This window comes from Onychostoma macrolepis, chromosome 16 (genome assembly GCF_012432095.1).
Source record: "Onychostoma macrolepis isolate SWU-2019 chromosome 16, ASM1243209v1, whole genome shotgun sequence".
Taxonomy (NCBI): Eukaryota; Metazoa; Chordata; class Actinopteri; order Cypriniformes; family Cyprinidae; genus Onychostoma; species Onychostoma macrolepis.
The window spans coordinates 30,421,283-30,443,348 of NC_081170.1; the positions used below are offsets into that span (position 1 = coordinate 30,421,283).

Sequence of the window (22,066 nt, forward strand, 5' to 3'; positions counted from 1 at the left end):
GGTTTTATGATCCCTGAATCTGTAGAGAAGGTTTGTCCTCAATTTCTTTCTCTGTTGAAGTTTGTTTTCATACCCCAGAGTGTGTATGAAAGGCACCTTCAGCTGTCAGGCTGCAGGCTGGGGGTGGGGTTGGGGTGTTAACGATGAGTTATTTTCAACCAGAACAAAACTGCCGCTGCTGAAACACCCTGATTTGTGTCTCAAGGAGAAAAGTACTGTCCCAGTGTCATACACAGTATCCCATGCCTCATTATAGTGTGATGTTTTCTCACATAAAGACTGTCTGTCCTTTACCTGATGCAGAGTCTTGGAAAATTGTATTGTACATGCAACCTATTATTATTAACATAACAACTATGTTGTGAAAGAAATGCCATTGTTCATTCTGCAGGTATAAAGTACTTGAATAACTTCATTACGATTCTCAAGTGACCTATTTTGAGAATAAGTAGCCTATTTTGTGATGTAAATTCCATTCCATTCCAACACTTCTACTCAATTACAAGAGGAGTTCTGTTTAGCCATAGGAGAAAAGGCTCGACATAGATAACATTTTTCAGGTTCCGAACAGCGGATCATAACAGATTTTGTTGTCCCAGACAACAGGAAATGTTCTCAGACCTTTGATGTTCTGGTAAGGTTCTCTCGAAGTTATGAACAATCGTTCTCCTAATGTTAATAGAATATTCATTCAAAGTTAAATGGTCTTTAATAAAGTTATCAAATCAAAAACTGCAAAGGCTTGTTTTAGAACATTCAGAAATGTTCTTGTTTGTAAATTAGTTTACACTGTAAAATTTACAGTTTGTTTTTCCTTTATGTATATATATATATATATATATATATATATTTTTTTGTTTGTTTTAAATATTCTGGTAACAACAGCTGCCAAAATAATTTTGTAAAAACTACGGATTTTATTTTATTTATTTATTTGTTTTACAGTGTACAGACTGTGAAAGAAATTGAAATAACCATTGGCATGACATATAAAAATATTTTAATAAAGAACTTTATTAATAGTCTGCATAAACAATAACAGCACAATAGTGTGAATAATTAATAAAGCCATGATATTAATATTAAGTTAAAAGAGTGATTAGTAGTAATATTGTTTACATAAAATGAATGAATAGAGTTCATATGAAATTTTAAATAATTCATAATTTTAATATTAACCATAAATTAGAACATTAACTAGATGAATGATTAATATTGTTCAAAACTGATCATTTCCCAAGTTCACACGTCCATCTATTCCTTGAAAGCAGTAAAGAGATAAGGTAAAAACATTTGACGTGCTGTCTGTAAAGGAAGGGCTCAAGCATGGGACATAACGTGAACTAGAACGTCCCCTGGACTACTTAAAGTCCATTCCAAGTTAATTTATAGCAGAGATTAAAAATAAAAGTGCAGTTGGGGTGGTGAGGGGTGCTAGAAGGACTGTGCTGTAATGGACAAATAGAAATAGAAAAAAAAAAAATATATATATATATACTAAACATAATATATATACTAAATAGTACATAATATAAGAAACTAAGTGATGGCTTTTGAATGCATTCTGTTGAACAGAAAATAAAAAATCTCCATGTTCTCAGTCAAATCCATATGAACACTCTTTGCACTAACGGGGGATGACAACCTCTTTCAGAATCATTAAATGAATCAAGCAATCCTTTTTGGGTACAACAGTCTGGTAAGTGTGCATTTTGGTCACATTTTAACAATGTACTATCAAACTCTAATCGTAGAAGTACTAATGCGGCTGCACTCAAATATCAGTGCAAGAAGAATTAAAACTTTTTTCTATAAGAACCTCTACGGCAAAAAGTGTGGAGGTGGTAATATCAGCCTCTTGCATCATATCAACATTAGTCCTCTGTAAAGTGAAATCTCAAGAAAGATTTTAGGAGAAACCTCCCAGACAAAATCACACACTTGAACACACTTAAACACAAATCAGAACTCCATTACGTCTCCAAAGCAGCAAACTTTGAGAAATAGTTTCCTTTGGGGAGGCTGAAGGATTATGTTTCTGTGTGCGCAATAAAGAGCTGTCGGTTCACAGGAGCTTGAAGACTGCCACAGATCATATCTCTTCAGAGGAGTATACAGCTGATATATACGATTCTCGTCTGAGCAATTATTCATTTTCCATTATGGATCATTTGACAGAGCATAACTCGACAGCAGAGACTCTGGAATACCCAGTGTGCTCAGAATGGAAGGAAAATCCTGAAGGATCAATGTTTCATCTCGCACACATAATGCTAGTTTTAGGATTTATGGGAGGCAGCGGCTTTTATGGATTACTCTACATGTTCAGCTTTTTAACGCTCGGGTTTTTCTGCTATTCGATGTGGGCATGGTCCGATCCCTGCACGACTGACTCGTTTTCATGGACTTTCGCGCTTTTCGCCTTCTGTCTGGCACAAGTCCTTCATGTGTCGTACCGATTGCGCAGAGTTACTTTTGATAAGGAGTTCCAGGATCTCTACGATTATATGTTCAAAAAGCTTGGAGTATCCTTAATACATTTTGGAAAAATCGTGGAGTGTTGTGAGGGCGATGTCTATACTATAGAAAAAGACCACTGCTTCGCCGTGGAGGGCAAAACCTCCATCGACAAACTGTCAGTTCTTATCTCAGGCAGGTGAGTAGATGGACTTCACTAGAAACAATCCGCGTAATATGTCATACTATGCGTGCTTAAAGGCAAACAAGGCACTCGCTTTGTCTAAAACAGGATACGAGTGACGGTGAACGGGGAGTTTTTGCACTACATCTATCCGTTTCAGTTCCTGGACTCTCCAGAGTGGGATTCCCTCAGACCTTCAGAAGAAGGGGTCTTTCAGGTGAATAAATTGCGTGTTTGTGTTCGTACTGTAAACTTTATAATGCAACAATTTCTGGTATTTTCCCCAGGTTACGTTACGTGCAGATAACCGGTGCAGGTACGTGGCATGGAGACGAAAGAAACTCTATCTGCTGTTCGCGCAGCACCGCTACATCGCTAAGATCTTCGCGCTGCTGGTGCGCAATGACATCGCGGAGAAACTCTTCTCTCTCAACGACAAGGCTTTCGACATCCGCGGGTTCCGCTATGATCTCCGGTTACCGAGCTTCTGTCACGGACCAGAGCCAGAAATAGAAAACACAAGTGAATCCCGGCCAGTGCTGGGACCGAGTAAAACCAAACCGGCAGAAAGAGACTCGTGAGAAACGCACGCTCCAAATCTCTGTATTCTTAACTGATGATAATTAATGGTCCTGTTTTTTTTTGCCATGCATTGTTTAATTCTTTTATATTAGATAAGCTTTAAGTTTTCCCCAAACACTTTTGTCTTTGTTTTATGTAATTCCAATGACCCTGAAATCAGTGTTTTTGTTCAGCCAAGCAACTTTTCAACACGAGAATCCCATAATTGTTCAGAAGAAGTGGTTTTCAGTATGATAGCCTACTTGTTAAACTGTCCTTTCTCTGTAGCCTATATCTATAGGCATAGCCTATATTTGTGGAAACGTTTGAATGAATGAGAGTTTAACTGTAGCTACTGAATCAAGCTCTCACATTAAGACATGTAGATATCCCACATCACCTACATGAAAGAGAACATTACTGTCAGCCTGAAACGTTACCCGGGTCATTCTTCATTTGCGGTGGCAAGTGGTGTCCCTCTGCTTTACAACAGTTGAAATAAACATTAAATACCAATAAATTATAAAATGTTTGCATGTTTGTATTCTGTAGGATAAACACAATTTGTGCACTATTAATAGTTACATTTTTGTTTTAAAATACATTTTTAATTGAGTTTGAGAAATTGCATTTGTAACAAAATATGCATGTTCCCACCATACCTTAATTGCAACAATATAACTTTTTTTTTAACACAAATAAAGTGGTTATAATGTGAATATAGATTTTATTTAACATGTACAATTTTATTAAGTTGTTTTAAAAAATACATATTTTGTTATATTTAAGAAAAAAAGTTGTGTCCCCCAAATTCATGTCTGTGGTGTTACCACAATGGATTTGGCCCCTTTAAGAAAAGGGGGAATGCTATTTGGACTACTTCCTGTGTGTAAAGGTCACTGCAGGTGCTGGTTGATCTGAGGGGAATACATTCTTAGCTAAGTTTAGCTAAATTTCTGACAATTTCATGTGTCACACTTTATTAGTGTCTGTGGTGTTATGTTGATAACTTGCAAATTTTACATATTTTAATCAACATTTTGGTAAATACATACTTATTAATATTTCCAAAATGTCCCCTGATCTTGAAATCATCATGATGGCAGCCTCCATTTTATAAAAGTCTAGATGTATGCCGATTTGTCTGTGGTGTTACTGTCTTTTCTGGTAACACCACAGAGCCTACAGTAACTTGCAATATAAAGTCTGTGGTGTTACTTCAAAATGACAGAGACATAAGTGGCTGTGTCACCAGTGTTTGATTGAAATTATTTAAAAATCAAAATGTTCTTAAGCTTTCATTTTAATGGATATAGCATATTAAACTAATTTTAAATGCATAGCAATATATTTTGTTAGAAAAAAACAAACAAGCATTTTTACAAATTCTGCCTCTCATTTGCCACCCAGTTGAAGAATGACCCACCTATATTGTCTATGTGTGTAGTTTGTGTGCTTTACATAAGAACTAATTGTTCACATCATTTTGAAAAATCAATCAACCAATCTTATAGAGTCACAGAATCAAATGAAGGGGCATGTCAATCATCTCAGACGTGAGGGAGACATTATAAGACCAGTTTTTCTGACAGGCTTAGTAAAGTTACATTTTCTCTCCTCTTTTATCAAGATGGTATTTTTGAATATTTGTATTGTCCTGTGCTTATTTGTGTTTTGAGTAAACAGAAACCCGTGTTTTTCAACCATGCAGTTCTCACTTTGGCTAAGCTGTGAGTGTGATACACGATTAGGCCTATCTACAACCTTGTTTACAAAATCAAAACTTGAACCAGACTTCCCATCTAAGAGCCTCAACACTGACGTTTAGTGTCAGCATTTACACACGGGCTATAGCCTGCAATTTTGGCTGATGATGAAATAGACAACATATTTTCCAGATGAAAACTGATCTAAGGGCGCTCTTGCTTAATTTATTTTTAGTACAATTAAGGGTGTGTGGTGGAGCTTGTTTTAGTGCACCTCCGTGTCAAGAAAGCAGACAATTAACAGACGCCTTATGATCATAAATGTCTCCCTCTAGTGGAGGAGAGGCGTAAGTAGGCAGAGGAGTGGCCGCTTGGTTTGTGCCCTTTTTAAGTCAATGCCTGTCATCTGGCTGGAATGCGCTGCTCACACACTGCAGCTCTCAGCTCAGCTATTAGCAGTCTGTTATCTTCTGCCTTAACATTCCTCCAGACCGCGCACATTACAGCTTGCATCGACAGCACCGGTGAGTACGCAGTGTTTTAATTAATAGGCCATAATAAAGTATTTTAAAATAACCTCTTTTAACTAGCTATATGCAATATTATCACGAAGCACAAGGTATAACCCGTACTGTTGTTCTATAGAAAGTTTATTGGAGGTCAGTGACTGCATTTCTGGCTTGCAAATCTCCCCGAAAGTTGTTTGCGCATTTTCTGTTTCTGACTTCTGACAGTAGGCTATATGTTTACGTTAGGCTACTGTTAATTGCGCTGACTGAGATTCAGCCTGTCCAGACTATTCACGTAAGATAAATGCTTGAAATTCAGATTTAGGCTATTAGAAATGAATCAATCATTTGACATGAAACACCCTTGACTTGAAATAAAGGCAGCACCTGATTCAACAGAAACCTCTTCTATAAAGAACCGTTCTGGCGTCTGCATTGCTTTGTTTATGAATGTGGCGGTTCTAACTTTACTTTCTGGCCATTTCCCTATCAGCTTGAAAACTTCAGAATGTCAGACCCCTTATACTACACACCATTTCCACTGCCCTCCAGTGTACCATCAGTCGCTGGAGATTCAAACGCCACATTATGCCAGGACTGGGAGCAGTCTCATCACCTGCTGTTCCACCTGGCCAACCTGAGCCTGGGTCTGGGTTTCCTCATCCCCACCACAATAGCGCTTCACATGATCTTCCTCAGACTGCTGCTGATGACAGGTACAGAGCGCCCTCTTATGCTGCTCAACGGAATAGCGATGCTAGTTATCTTACATTTAAACGGTTAAATTATCTTGAAGATTAAAAAGGTTGTACACATGTACTGAGACCATTGAAATAATTGGCCTATAAGAAGTTTAGAAGGGATGATTGAACTTCATGCATTGTAGTTTTAATTTCATAAAGTTTGTTGCAGTCAATTCCATTGCAGTTGATGAGCTGAGATATTAACAGATTAATGTGCTTCAAAATAAGTGATAATATAAAGTGAGGTATTAAAACTAAAACTTAATTTATTAATTTTTTTGGTAATTGAAATAAAATTGAAATAAAAATAAAATATTAATAAAACTAATGAAAATCAGAAATGTCTTGGCAAGTTTATGCGCTATTTATTAAAACTACAACAGAAAGAAAAATAAATAAATAAATAAAAAACTACAAAAAATAAAAAAATCACTTAAGCTAAAATTAAATCTGAAAATATAAAAATGAAAGATATTATGTATCAAGTATATCAAAATATTAATAAATACTATAATAATTTATAAATAATACTAAAATAACACTAATGCATCTATGATTTGAACGAATTTAATAATTTTAATGTTTCAAAATATTTTACAACCTCAAGTAACAAATTATCAAAACCATTCAAATACCAGACTGACAAAAGTGTCTGAAATTAAAAAAAATTAACTAATTATTTTTTTCTGAAATTAATCGTGATTAATCCCCCCTAACATTAAAGTTTTTAAATATACTTTTATATTGCAATAATTTCACATTCAATCTTCAAATTAATGTACAAACAACATAAAGACAGTATATTGTTTAATATTTGTTTAATGGTATCTTTTTTTCATGACTGAAGGCCAGTATCACTGATACCAATACTGATTTCTCTATAAAATTGACCCAATATTTACCTATTGACTATAGCCATTCAACATTACAGTATAATTGAGATAACAATTTTAACATTTATTAGACTTTTAAAAAATAACTTAACTCTTAAACTTAAAACAATCTTCACATAAACCCATTATTATAAATGTCATATTTACATGTGCCCTTCAGCAGAAATATACAGAAATTGAAATTGAAGTTATCAAACACTATAAATACTAAATTAAATATAGATGAATCCTTAAAGCTATAAAAGTTATTTTTTCCTCTTTTTTTTTTCTTTGTCCTTTGATGAACAGACATCCCAGCAGCTGGTTATTAGGTTATTTTGTCTGTTATTGCTTTAAGAGCTGTCGCTGCTGAACATGACGCGGATCTGCACGCATCTTATATTCTCTCAACTCTCATCACCTTTTCTGACACACTTCAGGTCATAAAGTCTCTATTAATGAGCTGACAAGTTGAATCAGGTGTGCTAGATGAGGGAGACAGTGCTGGGTTGCTCCAGGAAAGTTCTGAAAACCATTTTAGAGACATGTTCTTAAATGTGACTCATAAAATATATTAGGCTACATGCACACAGCCACGCACAGTTTTAAGGCAGCTTTAATCGCCTTTTTGGTAACATCATGACTTAACTGACCACAACATTGCATGCTCGTAGTCTATTTAGCGCTTTGACATGAAATGATACAGGGCACGCGCTGCGAGCACAGTACCGTTTCCGCACTCGTTTGACTCTCCCTGGCGCTGAAGTGAAGTGGAGCGCACGTCTGAAACATCTCCGGTTTGTTGTGGTCGTAAAGACGCTCTGAGATTGAATAAATGCACTTCTTGTCAAGAGAAAAAGTGACAGAAACAGCAGTTGTGAGAGGGGTGGCCAACCGTAGCTCCGCCCCTGAGTTAATTGCGTTAAATATTTTTAACTCGTTAAACTGAAAAAATTAATCGCCTGCGTTAACGCGCTAATTTTGACACCACTAATATATATATATATATATATATATATATATATATATATATGAGTATATATATATATATATATTAGGGGTGGCACAGTACACAGATGTCACGGTTCCATACGATTTCGGTACAACGGGAAAAAAAGAAATCTACTATGCTGAGTTTCTTTTCATTTATTTTGAACAGACAGTAGTGCAAATTACATTTTTTTTCCCATCTAGATGTGAAAATACTAAATATTATTACATTTGTTACATTATTACATACTACGACTGGAGTACAAAGCCTATAATTTACATAATAAATAATAGTTTAGCATTCAGATACGTTACATCGCAAATATGGAAATATTATGGAATATTTGGATTTGTGCTGAATGAGAGAGGTAGGATGCACGAGCATAAAGCTCAATTTTGCAAACAGTTGAGTACGAGGGGGCTTTGTTTTCAAGTGCGCCACTCACGGAATTCGCTGTTCTTCTGCTGGCGGTTATGAAACAGCGCTGCATTACTGCGGCGCCACCTACTGGATTGGGGGTGAATTGCCTGTATTCGTTGTAAGGCCTCATGCACCGAACCGAGATGTCCGTGTACCGTGCCACCCCTAATATATATATATTATTGTTTTAATCACATTTAAAAGAAATAAAAATAAAAGTAGTGGCAAGTATGGTCTATATCAGTTTTAATTTAATATAATAAGGAAGTCTGCGCTGAATATTTTGAAAGACTAAATAAGATTGTTTTTATGCACATTTAAAAGTTTTAATTTGGATTAAGTTTCATATGCACTTTTAAGAAACAAACAAAAAACTTTAATCTGTTTAGGGCAGGGGTTGGGAGTGTTGATCCTGGAGGGCCGGTGTCCCTGCAGAGTTTAGCTCCAACCCTAATCAAACACACTTGAACAAGCTAATCAAGGTCTTCAGGATACAGGTTGGTATTTTATTTAATTTTTTTCAGGGTTGGAGCTAAACCCTGCAGGGACACCAGCCCTCCAGGATCAACGTTCCCCTGATGTAGGGGGACTGATAGCCTTGTGGTTAGTGCGCGTATAGTGCAACTATGCTAGCGGTGACCCGAGTTCGATTCCCATCTCAAGATCCATTGCTGATCCCGTCTTTCTCTCCACCCAATGCTTTCCTGTTTACCCTCAACTGTTCTATCCAATAAAGGCATGAAATGCCCATAAATGTAACCTAAAAAATGTTTTGATGTTGTATTGATTCATAACACTGCTCAGCTTTGTTGGATTTGAAATGCTTATCTTTATTGGATTTCAGGGTGCTCTTTGTTTATAGCATGGGCCACATTATATAGATGCGCATTGGATGTGATGGTGTGGAATGTGGTTTTCCTTCTGGTGAACTTCATGCATTTCTTCTTCCTGCTTTATAAACGCAGACCGGTGAGTACAGTCACCATGAGCAAGCTACATATTATTGATAGAGTCTGTTTGTATGTCCATGCTGAGAGATGCTGAAACTGCATCCAGGTAAACAGGTCAAATACCATGATTTGTATTGAGAAAAGAGGTTTTGCTGTTATCGTCTTTTCTCTGCCTTTATGTCTTCATGAGTGGGAATTGTAGTTTCTGTACAATGGCTAGTAGTGATGGTCACGTTGCCTTTGAATGAATTTTGATTCAGAATTCATTTTCCCATTGTGCTAAATTCAATATACCTGTTTGGTTATGTTGTTTAATTCCAGATTAAGATTGACAGGGAGCTAAAATCATTGTACAAGCGCATGTTCGAGCCCCTGCATGTACGTGAAGCTCTGTTTCAGAGGCTCACCGGCCAGTTCTGCACCATCCAGACCTTAAAGAAGGGCCAGGTCTATGCGGCAGAAGATAAGACCTCTGTTGATGAGCGCCTCAGCATTCTTCTCAAAGGAAAGTAGGTGCTTCACTTCACTAAGAATCCACATTTACTTTCTAGCTCTCCTATTATAGATGCATTGTTTTTGAATTCTCTGACCAGGTTTATGCATTTGACAGGATGAAGGTATCATACCGTGGCCATTTCTTGCATAATATTTACACCAATGCTTTCATCGACTCTCCAGAATTCAGATCGACTCAGTTGAACAGGGGTGAGAGGTTTCAGGTAATGTGTTTAAAGTGTATTATTTAAACATATCCATTGAATATTTTTAATGGCGAAAAATCACCATCTCACACCAGTGCTTCTCAATATAGCATCAACAATGTAATTTCAGTACCCTGATATATAGTTATATCACATTTTATATAAAACATATTACAAGTATTTTTTTTTACTATACTCTTTACATATTCATAATAATGGCACACTTTATTTTAAGGTCCAATTCTCACTATTAACAAACCAGTCACTACAACTTTTGCCTCAATAAACTCCTAATTTGCTGCTTATTAATAGTTAGTAAGATAGTTGTTAAGTTTAGGTACTTGGTTGGATTAGGGATGTAGAGTATGGCCATGCAGAATATGTGCTTTATAAGTACCAATAAACAGTCATTATGTTAATAAAGGGCTTGCTAATAAGCAACTAGTTAATAGTGATAATTGGTCCCTATACTAAAGTGTGACCAATAATAATAATAATAATAATTTACTTTGTCAACAAGTGTCTGCTTTCTGTGTTGCTGCTCATTTGACAAATCAAATTTTAACTCTGGACTATAGGACAAGATAGTGGGGATAATAACATCCTCCACGCTGTTGTATGTGGTAAAAAGAAAATAGTGCTTTAGCAGATGTATGTTTGTATTTTTAATTCGTATGAGAGGGGCCATCTCAAGAAAGACGATGTCGATTTCTGGTGATTTTGTGGAAGAGTAGATTAATATACAGCATTTACATTTATCTGTTACATGCACTTGAATATACAGGTGACAATCTCTGCTGAGGAAAACTGCAAGCTCCTGTGCTGGTCTAGAGAGCGTCTGACATACTTCCTGGAGTCCGAGTCTTTTCTGAACGAGGTGTTCAGGTACCTCATTGGCAAAGACATCACCAACAAGCTTTACTCTCTCAATGATCCAACCTTGAGTGACAAGGTAAGAACATAGCATGTTAATGAATATGACAATTTTAATATATTTGGTCTTGGTAGAGTAGATCTGCTACGCACGCCACGACTGCAATGGCAATAAATACACGTACACTATGCTGTTGGCATGTAAGATCCTGCTGCTTGAATAGGCATACATAAATCCCTTAGCAGATATAGACAAGCGGTGCTGGGGGAGGTGGAGGATCTCAACAGACAATTTAAATGTTGAGCAAGCAATCTAACTGGATGCAGAATCTGGCCAGTCAGGACAGGACATATTTCAGCCGGGATTTATAAACTGCCTAAATTGTCTGGGTTTTGGCTATGTCTTCTTATTGTTTTCATACTTGTTGAAGGTAAAGACTGAAAAGCTATTTGAGCAATAGCATGCAGGTATTTTACATAGTTGCTCAATCATGGTGTGCAAGTACGTTTGAGGCTATGGAGAGCATGTCAAAAGGACAACAAAGCCAAAACCTGTGCATTTTAGGCAATTTAGAAATCTCAGCCAGAATTAGATATGTTTGTAGAAAACATATAATTTATGCCTACATATATAAGTCTTTACAAAGCTAAATTCAGAATGATTTATAACTACATTTATGGTGATTGAACCATAGGCTGTAAAGAAAATGGACCGTCAGCCAAGCCTATGTTCTCAGCTGTCTATGATGCAGATGAGGAACAGCATGGCTAGCACCAGTGACACAGACGACGTGCTCAACCAGATCCTGAGAGGCGGGTCAACTGGGTCATCACTCCGTAAGTCAATAGACTTTTCTTCAGTGTCTTTCACTAATCAGTCAGTGCTAAGCTGTATTTCAAGCACTAACCACAATTTACACAATAGGCCATGCATGATCCAATATTAGACTCCACAAATGCTGAAATAAACCAAAACACACGTCCCACTCTTCTCTGTCACTCCTAACTTTATTTAAAATATCAAGACATGTCTAATTTGCATTCTTCATCTCCACTCTGAACTCCATCTGTTTCAATGTGAGTTGCTAATAGGGTACTAAATTTGTGGTATTTCACAATACATTGGTGTGATTTCAAACTATTAATATCGGGCGTGTCCCTGATGTTCTCTCCTCCTGTTCCTTCTCTAGCTGTGACCTCAGATCGGGCCTGATGGGGTGTAAGATGGTTTCTTTTTTCTCACTATCTTTCTCTTCCTCAACCCCAACAAAAATCGTCATTTTGAACATAACCAGAAAGTAGATTAACTCCCTTCTAGTGGTCAAAATAAGTGACTTCTGATAACCAGACCTGTTATGAAGTTAACCTTTAACATTCAAAAAACTGCATTTGATGAGTTTGTCCATAACTTTCATGCCATAAAACATGTCGTCATACAACTAAATTCATCAGATCAATATACAGTATGAGCACTACACTGTATTTGGTATGTACACTGATCAGCCAAAACATTAAAATCAGGTAGGTCCCCCTCATGCTGCCAAAACAACTCCGATGCATCAAGGCATGGACTCCACAGGACCTCTAAATCTGTCCTGTGGTACTTAATGGATCTGGTACATTAGTCCTGCCAGTTGCTAGGTTAGGCCACCTTGGATTGGGTTTGTTGGTCTAGCACATTCCACAAGTCATTTTACTACCGTCTGTCCAGACTGTTCTAAGAATGGTAAGGAACAGTTACACTTATATTTCCACTTGACCTTGGTTTGGCACGGCATGATTACAAACCTTTCTCAGCCTGAAAGTGGACTGGTAACTTGTTTGTTGTCTGGCTACCAGTTTCACTTAATAGCTGGCCAAGCATGCTATTTGAGCAAAGTAAAATATCTGTTAATTCTCCATAATGTCTGTTGACACTTGAACTACCAAGGCAATGACTGACACATTTTTATTACATTCCAAAGAGCTCTTATCAGCCCCACAATGAAAAATGAAACCATATTCTGCTTGCCTGGATCGGCGTGGAAAGGAATGGTTAAGCAACAAGAACAGTTTGGCCTAATGGTGTAAAAGTGGCTATAGATGATCAATCAGATTGAGATCTGGGGAATTTGGAGGCCAAGGCAACTTGTTGTCATGTTCCTCAATCCATTCCTGAACAATTTTTGCAATGTGCCAGGGTACATTATCCTGCTGAATAAGGCCTCTGTCATCAGGGACCACCATTGTGTAAAGGGTGCATGTGGTCTGATACAATCTTTAGGTATGTGGTACATGTCAAAAGTAACATCCACATGAATGCCAACACAAAAGGTTTCCGAGCAGAACATTGGCCAGAACTTATTACTACTTCTTCCCATATTGCGTCCTGCTGCCATCTCCACTTGATCTAAAAGAAAACGTGATTCATCAGACCAGACAACCTTCTTCCATTGCTCCCAACAGGTGCGACTGTAAAGATATAATCAGTATTATTTACTACTATCAGTGTTTTAATGTTGTGGCTGATCAGTGTATATAGTTTCATGTCTTTCGTATCACTTTGCACTCTTTTATTTATTTATTCAACAAATAGCCACATATTAATAATGGGAGAATGGACAATTAGCTGTTTTGCTTTGCAGCAGGGTCCAGCTCACTCTGTTGGGTTTGCATACCCCTTTTGTCTACTAAGTTTATAAACCCTTTTTGAAATGTAATTTAATTTATTGTTATATATCTAATCCAAGTAGGATTTCTAGGTAGTACCACCGCTATTTAAATTTCAGAATGCTTTGAACATATTTAACAAAGCCTTGAACTTGTGTGACTCATGTGCCACTCTGAACCTCTGCTCCGAAAAAAAGAAAAAATCACACGTTTTGAAGCTACATGAAGCAGTGTTTCAAAAGCACTCAACATCAGTATACAGTGTTATTACGAGCATATTCCATGCCAAGTACCTATTAGCCCTTGCCATCTGGAGTTTCCTGAATGATCTTCAGGTTATGTGAAATTTGCTAATTGGCTAAATTATGTGGTTTGTATCAATTTGTGATCACAGGTGTTGGAGGTTAGTAAAGAGACCCATATAAACCCTCAGTTTGTGACTTATTAAGGAAGGGGTGTTGGTAGCTTGTGGCTATTTTTACGTGAATTAATTAATTAATTAATGAATGCATGACATTTTATCTGATAACTGTGTTGAAAAGTTGAATCTGATTAGAATGAGAATGTGAGTATTTGGGGTGAGTTTTTTATTTTATTATTTTATTTTGTGAATAGGTCATTTGTGTTTAAGAAGGAGAGGAGAGGGGGTTGCAAGGGTTTCTTTTTGTCCTTTAATGTGTTGAGATATTTGCCTCTCTCGCTCACACACAAAAAATATTTTAGATCTCTGCTCTTACTGTAGCTCTTCTCATGTCTGTCTTAAGAGGTGTGTTTTTTTCTAAAAAAAAAAACAAGAAAAAAAAACTTTAGCTTTCATTCACACTCATTTTCAAAGCAAAATGCAAATTGTTTTTTATTTCTCTACTTTTTAAAACCCTTTTAAAGCCTGATACATGAAATAATCAGTATTTATTTTTTTTAAATTGAAGACTTTATTGAACCTTTAGACAAAATCTGCATATGTGTTTTTAGCATCACATTTGATACATCATGCTCATGTACTGTTAAATGACATACGAGAATATTTAAGGAGGGGCCCAAACATTTATTCAAAGGCCCAAACTTACTGCGCAGTTGCTGATATTTATGACCAAAAGTAAGATGAAATTTGAATAATGGCTTGTAATGTAAATCAGTGAGATCTTTAACAGTATATCAGACTTGCATAAACGCATAAATATCAGTTTATCTATATATATCGCCCAATAATACGAAAGTAAGAATAGTAATTCAACATATGATTAGTAAAATAATCACTAAATATTTTTAAATAAAAATCAGTAAAGTATTTTCACAGCAAACGACATTTATCACAACCTGAAGGAGGACATTTTTATAATAAATACAAAAAGTATAAACTTATCAATCAGACAACAGAAGTCATGTACAGTAGTAGAATGTGTATAACAGGTTCCCTTCCTAAGTGGAATTCACGCTGTGTCATGGTAATTGACGCTTTGGGGAATGCCTCCAGCATTACCGGTGTCTGAAGCACGCCAGTCTTGATTGGCCACCACCTGATAGTAATTGTCACTGATGTGTCCACCACACCCAACGACATTCACAAATTGTGGGTGATGTGCCTCGGAGTGGCGCAAGCATGGGAAGCTCTCGGGGCTGGCTGTGCTCACTGTTATGCGTTCACCTGGTGTCTGCCCCTCTGCGGTGCTGGACCCACGACATCTGCATCTGCATACTTGGGACTCACAGAGGTACTTGGCTGACGAGCTTGAGATGGGTCTTTCCCTTTCTCAATCCTTGGACGCCAGTTCAAATGCACTTTGTGTTGAATCTGGGAGGCCAGCATTCATCTTCCGGTTCTGCAGAAGGAATGTCCCTTGGCCAATCTAGCTCCGAGGAGCTAAATATTATGGGGGTCGAGGCAGACATTACATCTGAGCCTGCCTCCTTTTCGTAACCAGTGTATTGAGAGCTGCTGGACACAATGCGCCACTGCTAGATTGAAACTGGACAGGATGGTGGAGAAGCAGAAGCCCACTCAAGGCAGACTGGATGAGCGCTTCCTGGTGGGTCATAAGCATCTGCCTCCTCAGAGACTTCCGTTCCTCCCTGAGCTACATGACGAGCTCTGCAAGTCATGGAGAAACCCCTTTTTTTGCCTGTCTTCCCCCCCTAGCGGGTCTAATTATGCTAACGTTAAGGGTTTGGAAGACAGCGTGTATATGAAGATGCCGTGGATGGAGGAAGCCCTCGCGGGTCTGTCAACTTGCATCTAGGCTTATGGGCAAAGCATACGCAGCAGCTGGACAGGCCTGCGGTGCCCAGCATACCATTTCGGCATTGCAGGCTTACCAAGCCACAGTTGTGGTAGAGGGTGGCCCGTCATGACATCTAGGAGCTCCACAGCACTACCAATCTTGCTCTCCGTGCATTCGTTCCCAGCGTAAATTACCATGACGCAGTGTAAGTTCCACTGGAAGGATTCCCTGAGAAGGGGAACGAGACACTGCGTTGTGTTGCCATACTTCGTGCATGCCTTCCTTCAGACAACAACGCTTAAGACATAGTCGGCACCGAGAGCCTTGTGCTACGGGCGTCCCAAGTTCAAATCCCAGCTCATGGACCTTTCCCGATCCCGCCTCTCTCTCTCCCACTTTGCTTCCTGTCTGCTCTACTCTGTCCCATCATAATGAAGGCAAAAAAAAAAACACGTTTTATAATTAGCAGATGCGCTTGTGATAATTACCATTAGGTGGTGGCCAATCGAGATTGGTGTGTAGTACACATGCATCAGACTACTTCAATTACCACGACGCAGTGTCTCATTCCCCAAGGTTACATTTGTAACCAGAGCGTTTTCAGCAAAGATTTGATCATGTTGTTAATTTAGAAATTGTGCAACAGGATTTAAACATCTTGCAGATTATTAAAAGGGTATGCACACTAAAGTACTACAGACTAATGCACGTCAGATATTAATCAATGTCACAATAAAAACACTTCTTTCATACTGCGGTCACATTAGACTTTGGACATGCAAAATTTCTTTGGAGACTACAACAGCCTCAGTTGCATAAATTCAGCATGTAAGAAAAAAAATGTAAAAAAAAAAAATGTACTCCACTTAACTGCAGTGCTGCAAACCTTCAGCTTTGAAGTGACACATCTGATTCAATGTCTTCACTTTGAATGAATTCAGAATGCAAAATTCAAACTTTATGCAGTAATGCAGTGAAATTCGCATGATCTTGAGTTTCCAGCATGCGTAATAATGGAAATGAAGGAACAAAAAGTGTAGTGTGATCGATCCTTCAGACACAATACTCAAAAACTGATTTGCAGTCCACACATTTTGGATACTGCTAATTTTATATAACATGCACAGAGTGTACATAACAAAGTTTTTTATTTACAAATTTAGGGGCAGGGGTTGGGTTATGTGCTCATAATGTGTAAATAATGTAATATAAATAAAACTGTTGTGGCTGTTTACATTGAAAAATCACACCCCAACATATATGCAATAATGGCAATGTTATTACACAATATATAATTTAATTATGACGATAAAATTCCCAGTATGGCGTCAGCATATTGACGCTAAGGGTTTCCTATTTAAAGCAATGGAGGACCCTGCAAGTCGAAAAATGACGCTAAGGGTACCTTGAGCGTCAAAAGCGACGCCAAGTGGTCCTGACCAAGCTTCAATATGTGACGAGTTGGGTGTGAGAATGGGTTGGATCAGCATAGGCTATTTGTGTTTGCGCTGAGAGGAGCTTCAAAGATTTCTACTTGCGTGTTTGTGCAGCGTTGAGTAATGTATCGCAGACATATGTTGATTCCTTGAATGCAATGTTAATCAGAATCCACTCACTGCTCAAAATACTTTTGTTCATTGCTGAGTTATGCACGCTCACAAATGCTCTCGTTATAACAAACAAAGTGTAGATGGTGTAAATAAGAGATTCGTTGTGCAGTGTAGAGAGCTTCATTGATTATAATGGAGTTTTGTGAGATTGCTGAAGTGAGTAACAGCTTTTAAAGATTATTAAAGGTGTTTGTAAATGTGATATTAAATTAATACAACAGCTCAATAAACAATAAGTTATATAAAGTGATGTACATTGTATGACTTTTAACAATATTGCCTGATTTTGCTCTATTTAGTCAAGGAACATAGTTTCAAACAGTCACAGCCGAGCAGCTGCGCGTCTCCATTCAAACATAGCGGTGTTTCATTTATGAATGAACCTGCGTTTTTAAATGAGTCTAGTGAGTCAGTGATTCAATTACCCACTCATAAAGTGAGTCACTTGCTTCGTTCCTGAATGAATCAGCTGTTCAAACGAATCAGTGATTTACCGCCACCTGTTGGCAGTTTTATTTTATGTTTAAAGTGTCCTTTCAGTTATTTAAATAATTTCAATCAAACAATAGTTCTATATTCAAAATGTTATATTTAAAACATTAATCTCACAACATTGTTATGAATTTAAAACATCCATGCCACCTCTGAGCCTCTCTAAATGTCTGTAAATTTACCTACATGCCACTTTTGTGTTCTTCTGTGCCACCTTTGTAGTGGAAACTAATTTTGTTAAATGATTTCTTTTGATTAGTAACTTATTCTTCTTATTCTACCTGTTCTTATGGAATTTTTTTTTTATTAAAAAACGGGGGCACTTCAAATGTGGTCACCCTAGGGCACTACACTGTGTTAATCCGGGCCTGTATATATATATATATATATATATATCGCCCAAGAATACGAAAGTAAGATTAGTAATTCAACATGATTAGTAAAATAATCACTAAATATTTTTAAATAAAAATCAGTAAAGTATTTTCACAGCAAAAGACATTTATCACAACCTGAAGGAGGACATTTTTATAATAAATACAAAAAGTATAAACTTATCAATCAGACAACAGAAGTCATGTACAGTAGTAGAATGTGTATAACAGGTTCCCTTCCTAAGTGGAATTCACGCTGTGTCATGGTAATTGACGCTTTGGGGAATGCCTCCAGCATTACCGGTGTCTGAAGCACGCCAGTCTTGATTGGCCACCACCTGATAGTAATTGTCACTGATGTGTCCACCACACCCAACGACATTCACAAATTGTGGGTGATGTGCCTCGGAGTGGCGCAAGCATGGGAAGCTCTCGCGGGGGCTGGCTGTGCTCACTGTTATGCGTTCACCTGGTGTCTGCCCCTCTGCGGTGCTGGACCCACGACATCTGCATCTGCATACTTGGGACTCACAGAGGTACTTGGCTGACGAGCTTGAGATGGGTCTTTCCCTTTCTCAATCCTTGGACGCCAGTTCAAATGCACTTTGTGTTGAATCTGGGAGGCCAGCATTCATCTTCCGGTTCTGCAGAAGGAATGTCCCTTGGCCAATCTAGCTCCGAGGAGCTAAATATTATGGGGGTCGAGGCAGACATTACATCTGAGCCTGCCTCCTTTTCGTAACCAGTGTATTGAGAGCTGCTGGACACAATGCGCCACTGCTAGATTGAAACTGGACAGGATGGTGGAGAAGCAGAAGCCCACTCAAGGCAGACTGGATGAGCGCTTCCTGGTGGGTCATAAGCATCTGCCTCCTCAGAGACTTCCGTTCCTCCCTGAGCTACATGACGAGCTCTGCAAGTCATGGAGAAACCCCTTTTTTTGCCTGTCTTCCCCCCCTAGCGGGTCTAATTATGCTAACGTTAAGGGTTTGGAAGACAGCGTGTATATGAAGATGCCGTGGATGGAGGAAGCCCTCGCGGGGTCTGTCAACTTGCATCTAGGCTTATGGGCAAAGCATACGCAGCAGCTGGACAGGCCTGCGGTGCCCAGCATACCATTTCGGCATTGCAGGCTTACCAAGCCACAGTTGTGGTAGAGGGTGTGGCCCGTCATGACATCTAGGAGCTCCACAGCACTACCAATCTTGCTCTCCGTGCATTCGTTCCCGAAAACGTAAATTACCATGACGCAGTGTAAGTTCCACTTCGGAAGGATTCCCTGAGAAGGGGAACGAGACACTGCGTTGTGTTGCCATACTTCGTGCATGCCTTCCTTCAGACAACAACGCTTAAGACATAGTCGGCACCGAGAGCCTTGTGCTACGGGCGTCCCAAGTTCAAATCCCAGCTCATGGACCTTTCCCGATCCCGCCCCTCTCTCTCTCCCACTTTGCTTCCTGTCTGCTCTACTCTGTCCCATCATAATGAAGGCAAAAAAAAAAAAACACGTTTTATAATTAGCAGATGCGCTTGTGATAATTACCATTAGGTGGTGGCCAATCGAGATTGGTGTGTAGTACACATGCATCAGACTACTTCAATTACCACGACGCAGTGTCTCATTCCCCAAGGTTACATTTGTAACCAGAGCGTTTTTCAGCAAAGATTTGATCATGTTGTTAATTTAGAAATTGTGCAACAGGATTTAAACATCTTGCAGATTATTAAAAGGGGTATGCACACTAAAGTACTACAGACTAATGCACGTCAGATATTAATCAATGTCACAATAAAAACACTTCTTTCATACTGCGGTCACATTAGACTTTGGACATGCAAAATTTCTTTGGAGACTACAACAGCCTCAGTTGCATAAATTCAGCATGTAAGAAAAAAAAAATGTAAAAAAAAAAAAAATGTACTCCACTTAACTGCAGTGCTGCAAACCTTCAGCTTTGAAGTGACACATCTGATTCAATGTCTTCACTTTGAATGAATTCAGAATGCAAAATTCAAACTTTATGCAGTAATGCAGTGAAATTCGCATGATCTTGAGTTTCCAGCATGCGTAATAATGGAAATGAAGGGAACAAAAAGTGTAGTGTGATCGATCCTTCAGACACAATACTCAAAAACTGATTTGCAGTCCACACATTTTGGATACTGCTAATTTTATATAACATGCACAGAGTGTACATAACAAAGTTTTTTTTATTTACATTATTGTGATGGTACTGTTTGTTGAGCTGTGGAAACAGTTAACAATGTTAAGAGAATGATAGAAAGTTTTGTCTCCTATGACTTTATAAAACATTATACTTAAATCTTAATTTGTAACTACATAATGTTAGTATGAAAGTGTCAAAAAACATTATTTTGAACTTTGACAATTAGTTTTTTTTTTGTTTTGTTTTTTGTTTCCTCCAGAGAAAAATCCTCAGACAAAAGCATCCACGACTATGAAGCCAATTGAAGAAGGAATGGAGGACGATGTTTTTGAACCTGACTCCCCCGCTACCTCCCAGAACATTTCCAGGACTCCCAGAGAAGACATGTGAAATGTATTTTATCACCTCATGGTCTTCAGAGTTCTGTGTTTCATTTCATGTTCTATTTAAAAAAAAAAAAAAAAAAAGAAGAATGTAAAAGTAATTGAACAGGAAAATAATTCAGACTCCCCTCTCAGATTACACTGTTCGGATTAGAGATGTGAGAGGTGATCTAGTGTTACAGATTTAACTTTTAAATTAATTTGGAAACCATCTCATATAATAGTTTATTTCTTGCTTTAGTAGAATCTGTATACAGAAAGGATTTTAAATGTATGCATTTTATTTAATATATATATATATATATATATATATATATATATATATACACTTTTATTTTGAATTTGGCTAACTGTCCTAATCATGTGTAAAACAAAACTGATTACTTCTTAACCCTCAGTAAAACTGGTACCATTCGTCTGATACAGAGTTCATACATATACCATGTCCATTACTTTGCATGTTCCTGTTTTTTTTTAAGTCATGTTTTCTTGTGTGATATGTTAACAGTCAGTAATATATTAAAATGAATTGTATTATTATAACACAGGTAATTATTACAGGGATAAGCAATGATGAATCATACACTGGATTTATTGAATGGCCCGTTTGAAGTATTTCCATTTCTTCCAAATGCTTTTCTTTTCTTATTGTGTGTTTATAGTCATACTGATACTTGAAATCACTTTTTTAGATTAAAGTTTGGCACTACAGACATGCGTTTCTTTACTACGGTTTCTTTCTAACCTAACAATGGCTGTGCTTAACATAAGTGATTCACAAATCACTCAAGGAACAGAAAAAACATTGCTGAAAGATTATAATTCAGGGGAACACTGCTTATGATCTAATATTCAATCTCAGAAGGTGACTTGTTAATTGTTCTCATTTTAAGAAAATTCAAATTTTACACTACATTTTTTCTGAGGCCTATTGGACGAAGATCAATCTCACACCAGTCAGGTATCATAACTCCTGTGTGCACCGTGCTGTCAAAATGTAGATCTCGAAAGCTTTGCTTTGGAGAGCCTGCCAAATGTATAAATGTAAATATTTTAGAAAGGGAAACTTACCACCGACTAACTTACCATATCCAAAGCCAAACAACTTTAACTTCAAGGTCTCTGTTTTAATCAGAACATTGTTAGTATGTATATCACCATGGTATGGTGTGCACTTTTGCACTTCTATGCTAGCTTTTGTTCC

The 22,066-nt window shown here is 37.7% G+C and overlaps 2 protein-coding genes across 4 annotated transcripts; both read left to right on the plus strand.

The window, feature by feature from the left end:
* The first annotated feature begins 897 nt into the window (after positions 1-897).
* On the plus strand, positions 898-5,167 carry popdc3 (popeye domain containing 3). The gene is made up of 3 exons (XM_058747441.1): positions 898-2,656; positions 2,750-2,858; positions 2,929-5,167. Exons 1-3 carry the CDS (start codon positions 2,163-2,165, stop codon positions 3,220-3,222), a joined length of 897 nt encoding a protein of 298 aa, XP_058603424.1. The 5' UTR covers positions 898-2,162; the 3' UTR covers positions 3,223-5,167.
* Positions 5,168-5,307: 140 nt separating this feature from the next.
* On the plus strand, positions 5,308-20,952 carry bves (blood vessel epicardial substance). Of its 3 annotated transcripts, none has more exons than XM_058747439.1 (8): positions 5,308-5,432; positions 5,911-6,133; positions 9,288-9,412; positions 9,715-9,896; positions 10,070-10,112; positions 10,879-11,046; positions 11,663-11,804; positions 20,739-20,952. In XM_058747439.1, the coding sequence occupies exons 2-8, from the start codon at positions 5,926-5,928 to the stop codon at positions 20,867-20,869; spliced, it is 999 nt and encodes a 332-aa protein (XP_058603422.1). In that variant the 5' UTR covers positions 5,308-5,432; positions 5,911-5,925; the 3' UTR covers positions 20,870-20,952. The 3 variants fall into 3 exon arrangements, with proteins under 3 accessions (XP_058603422.1, XP_058603421.1, XP_058603423.1); XM_058747438.1 differs by having other exon boundaries at positions 5,310-5,432; positions 9,715-9,902; positions 10,004-10,112; XM_058747440.1 differs by lacking the exon at positions 20,739-20,952 and adding an exon at positions 12,158-12,186 and having other exon boundaries at positions 5,310-5,432; positions 9,715-9,902; positions 10,004-10,112.
* The last annotated feature ends 1,114 nt before the right edge of the window (positions 20,953-22,066 follow it).

Bases quoted from the DNA above. Each gene is read 5' to 3' on its own strand.
- popdc3 (XM_058747441.1), top strand. From the start codon at position 2,163: ATGGATCATTTGACAGAGCATAACTCGACAGCAGAGACTCTGGAATAC. The intron at 2,657-2,749 runs GTGAGTAGATGG...TGTCTAAAACAG, and splicing joins TCAGTTCTTATCTCAGGCAG to GATACGAGTGACGGTGAACG. The intron at 2,859-2,928 runs GTGAATAAATTG...TATTTTCCCCAG, and splicing joins CAGAAGAAGGGGTCTTTCAG to GTTACGTTACGTGCAGATAA.
- bves (XM_058747438.1), top strand. From the start codon at position 5,926: ATGTCAGACCCCTTATACTACACACCATTTCCACTGCCCTCCAGTGTA. The intron at 9,413-9,714 runs GTGAGTACAGTC...GTTTAATTCCAG, and splicing joins TGCTTTATAAACGCAGACCG to ATTAAGATTGACAGGGAGCT. The intron at 11,805-20,738 runs GTAAGTCAATAG...TGTTTCCTCCAG, and splicing joins GTCAACTGGGTCATCACTCC to AGAAAAATCCTCAGACAAAA.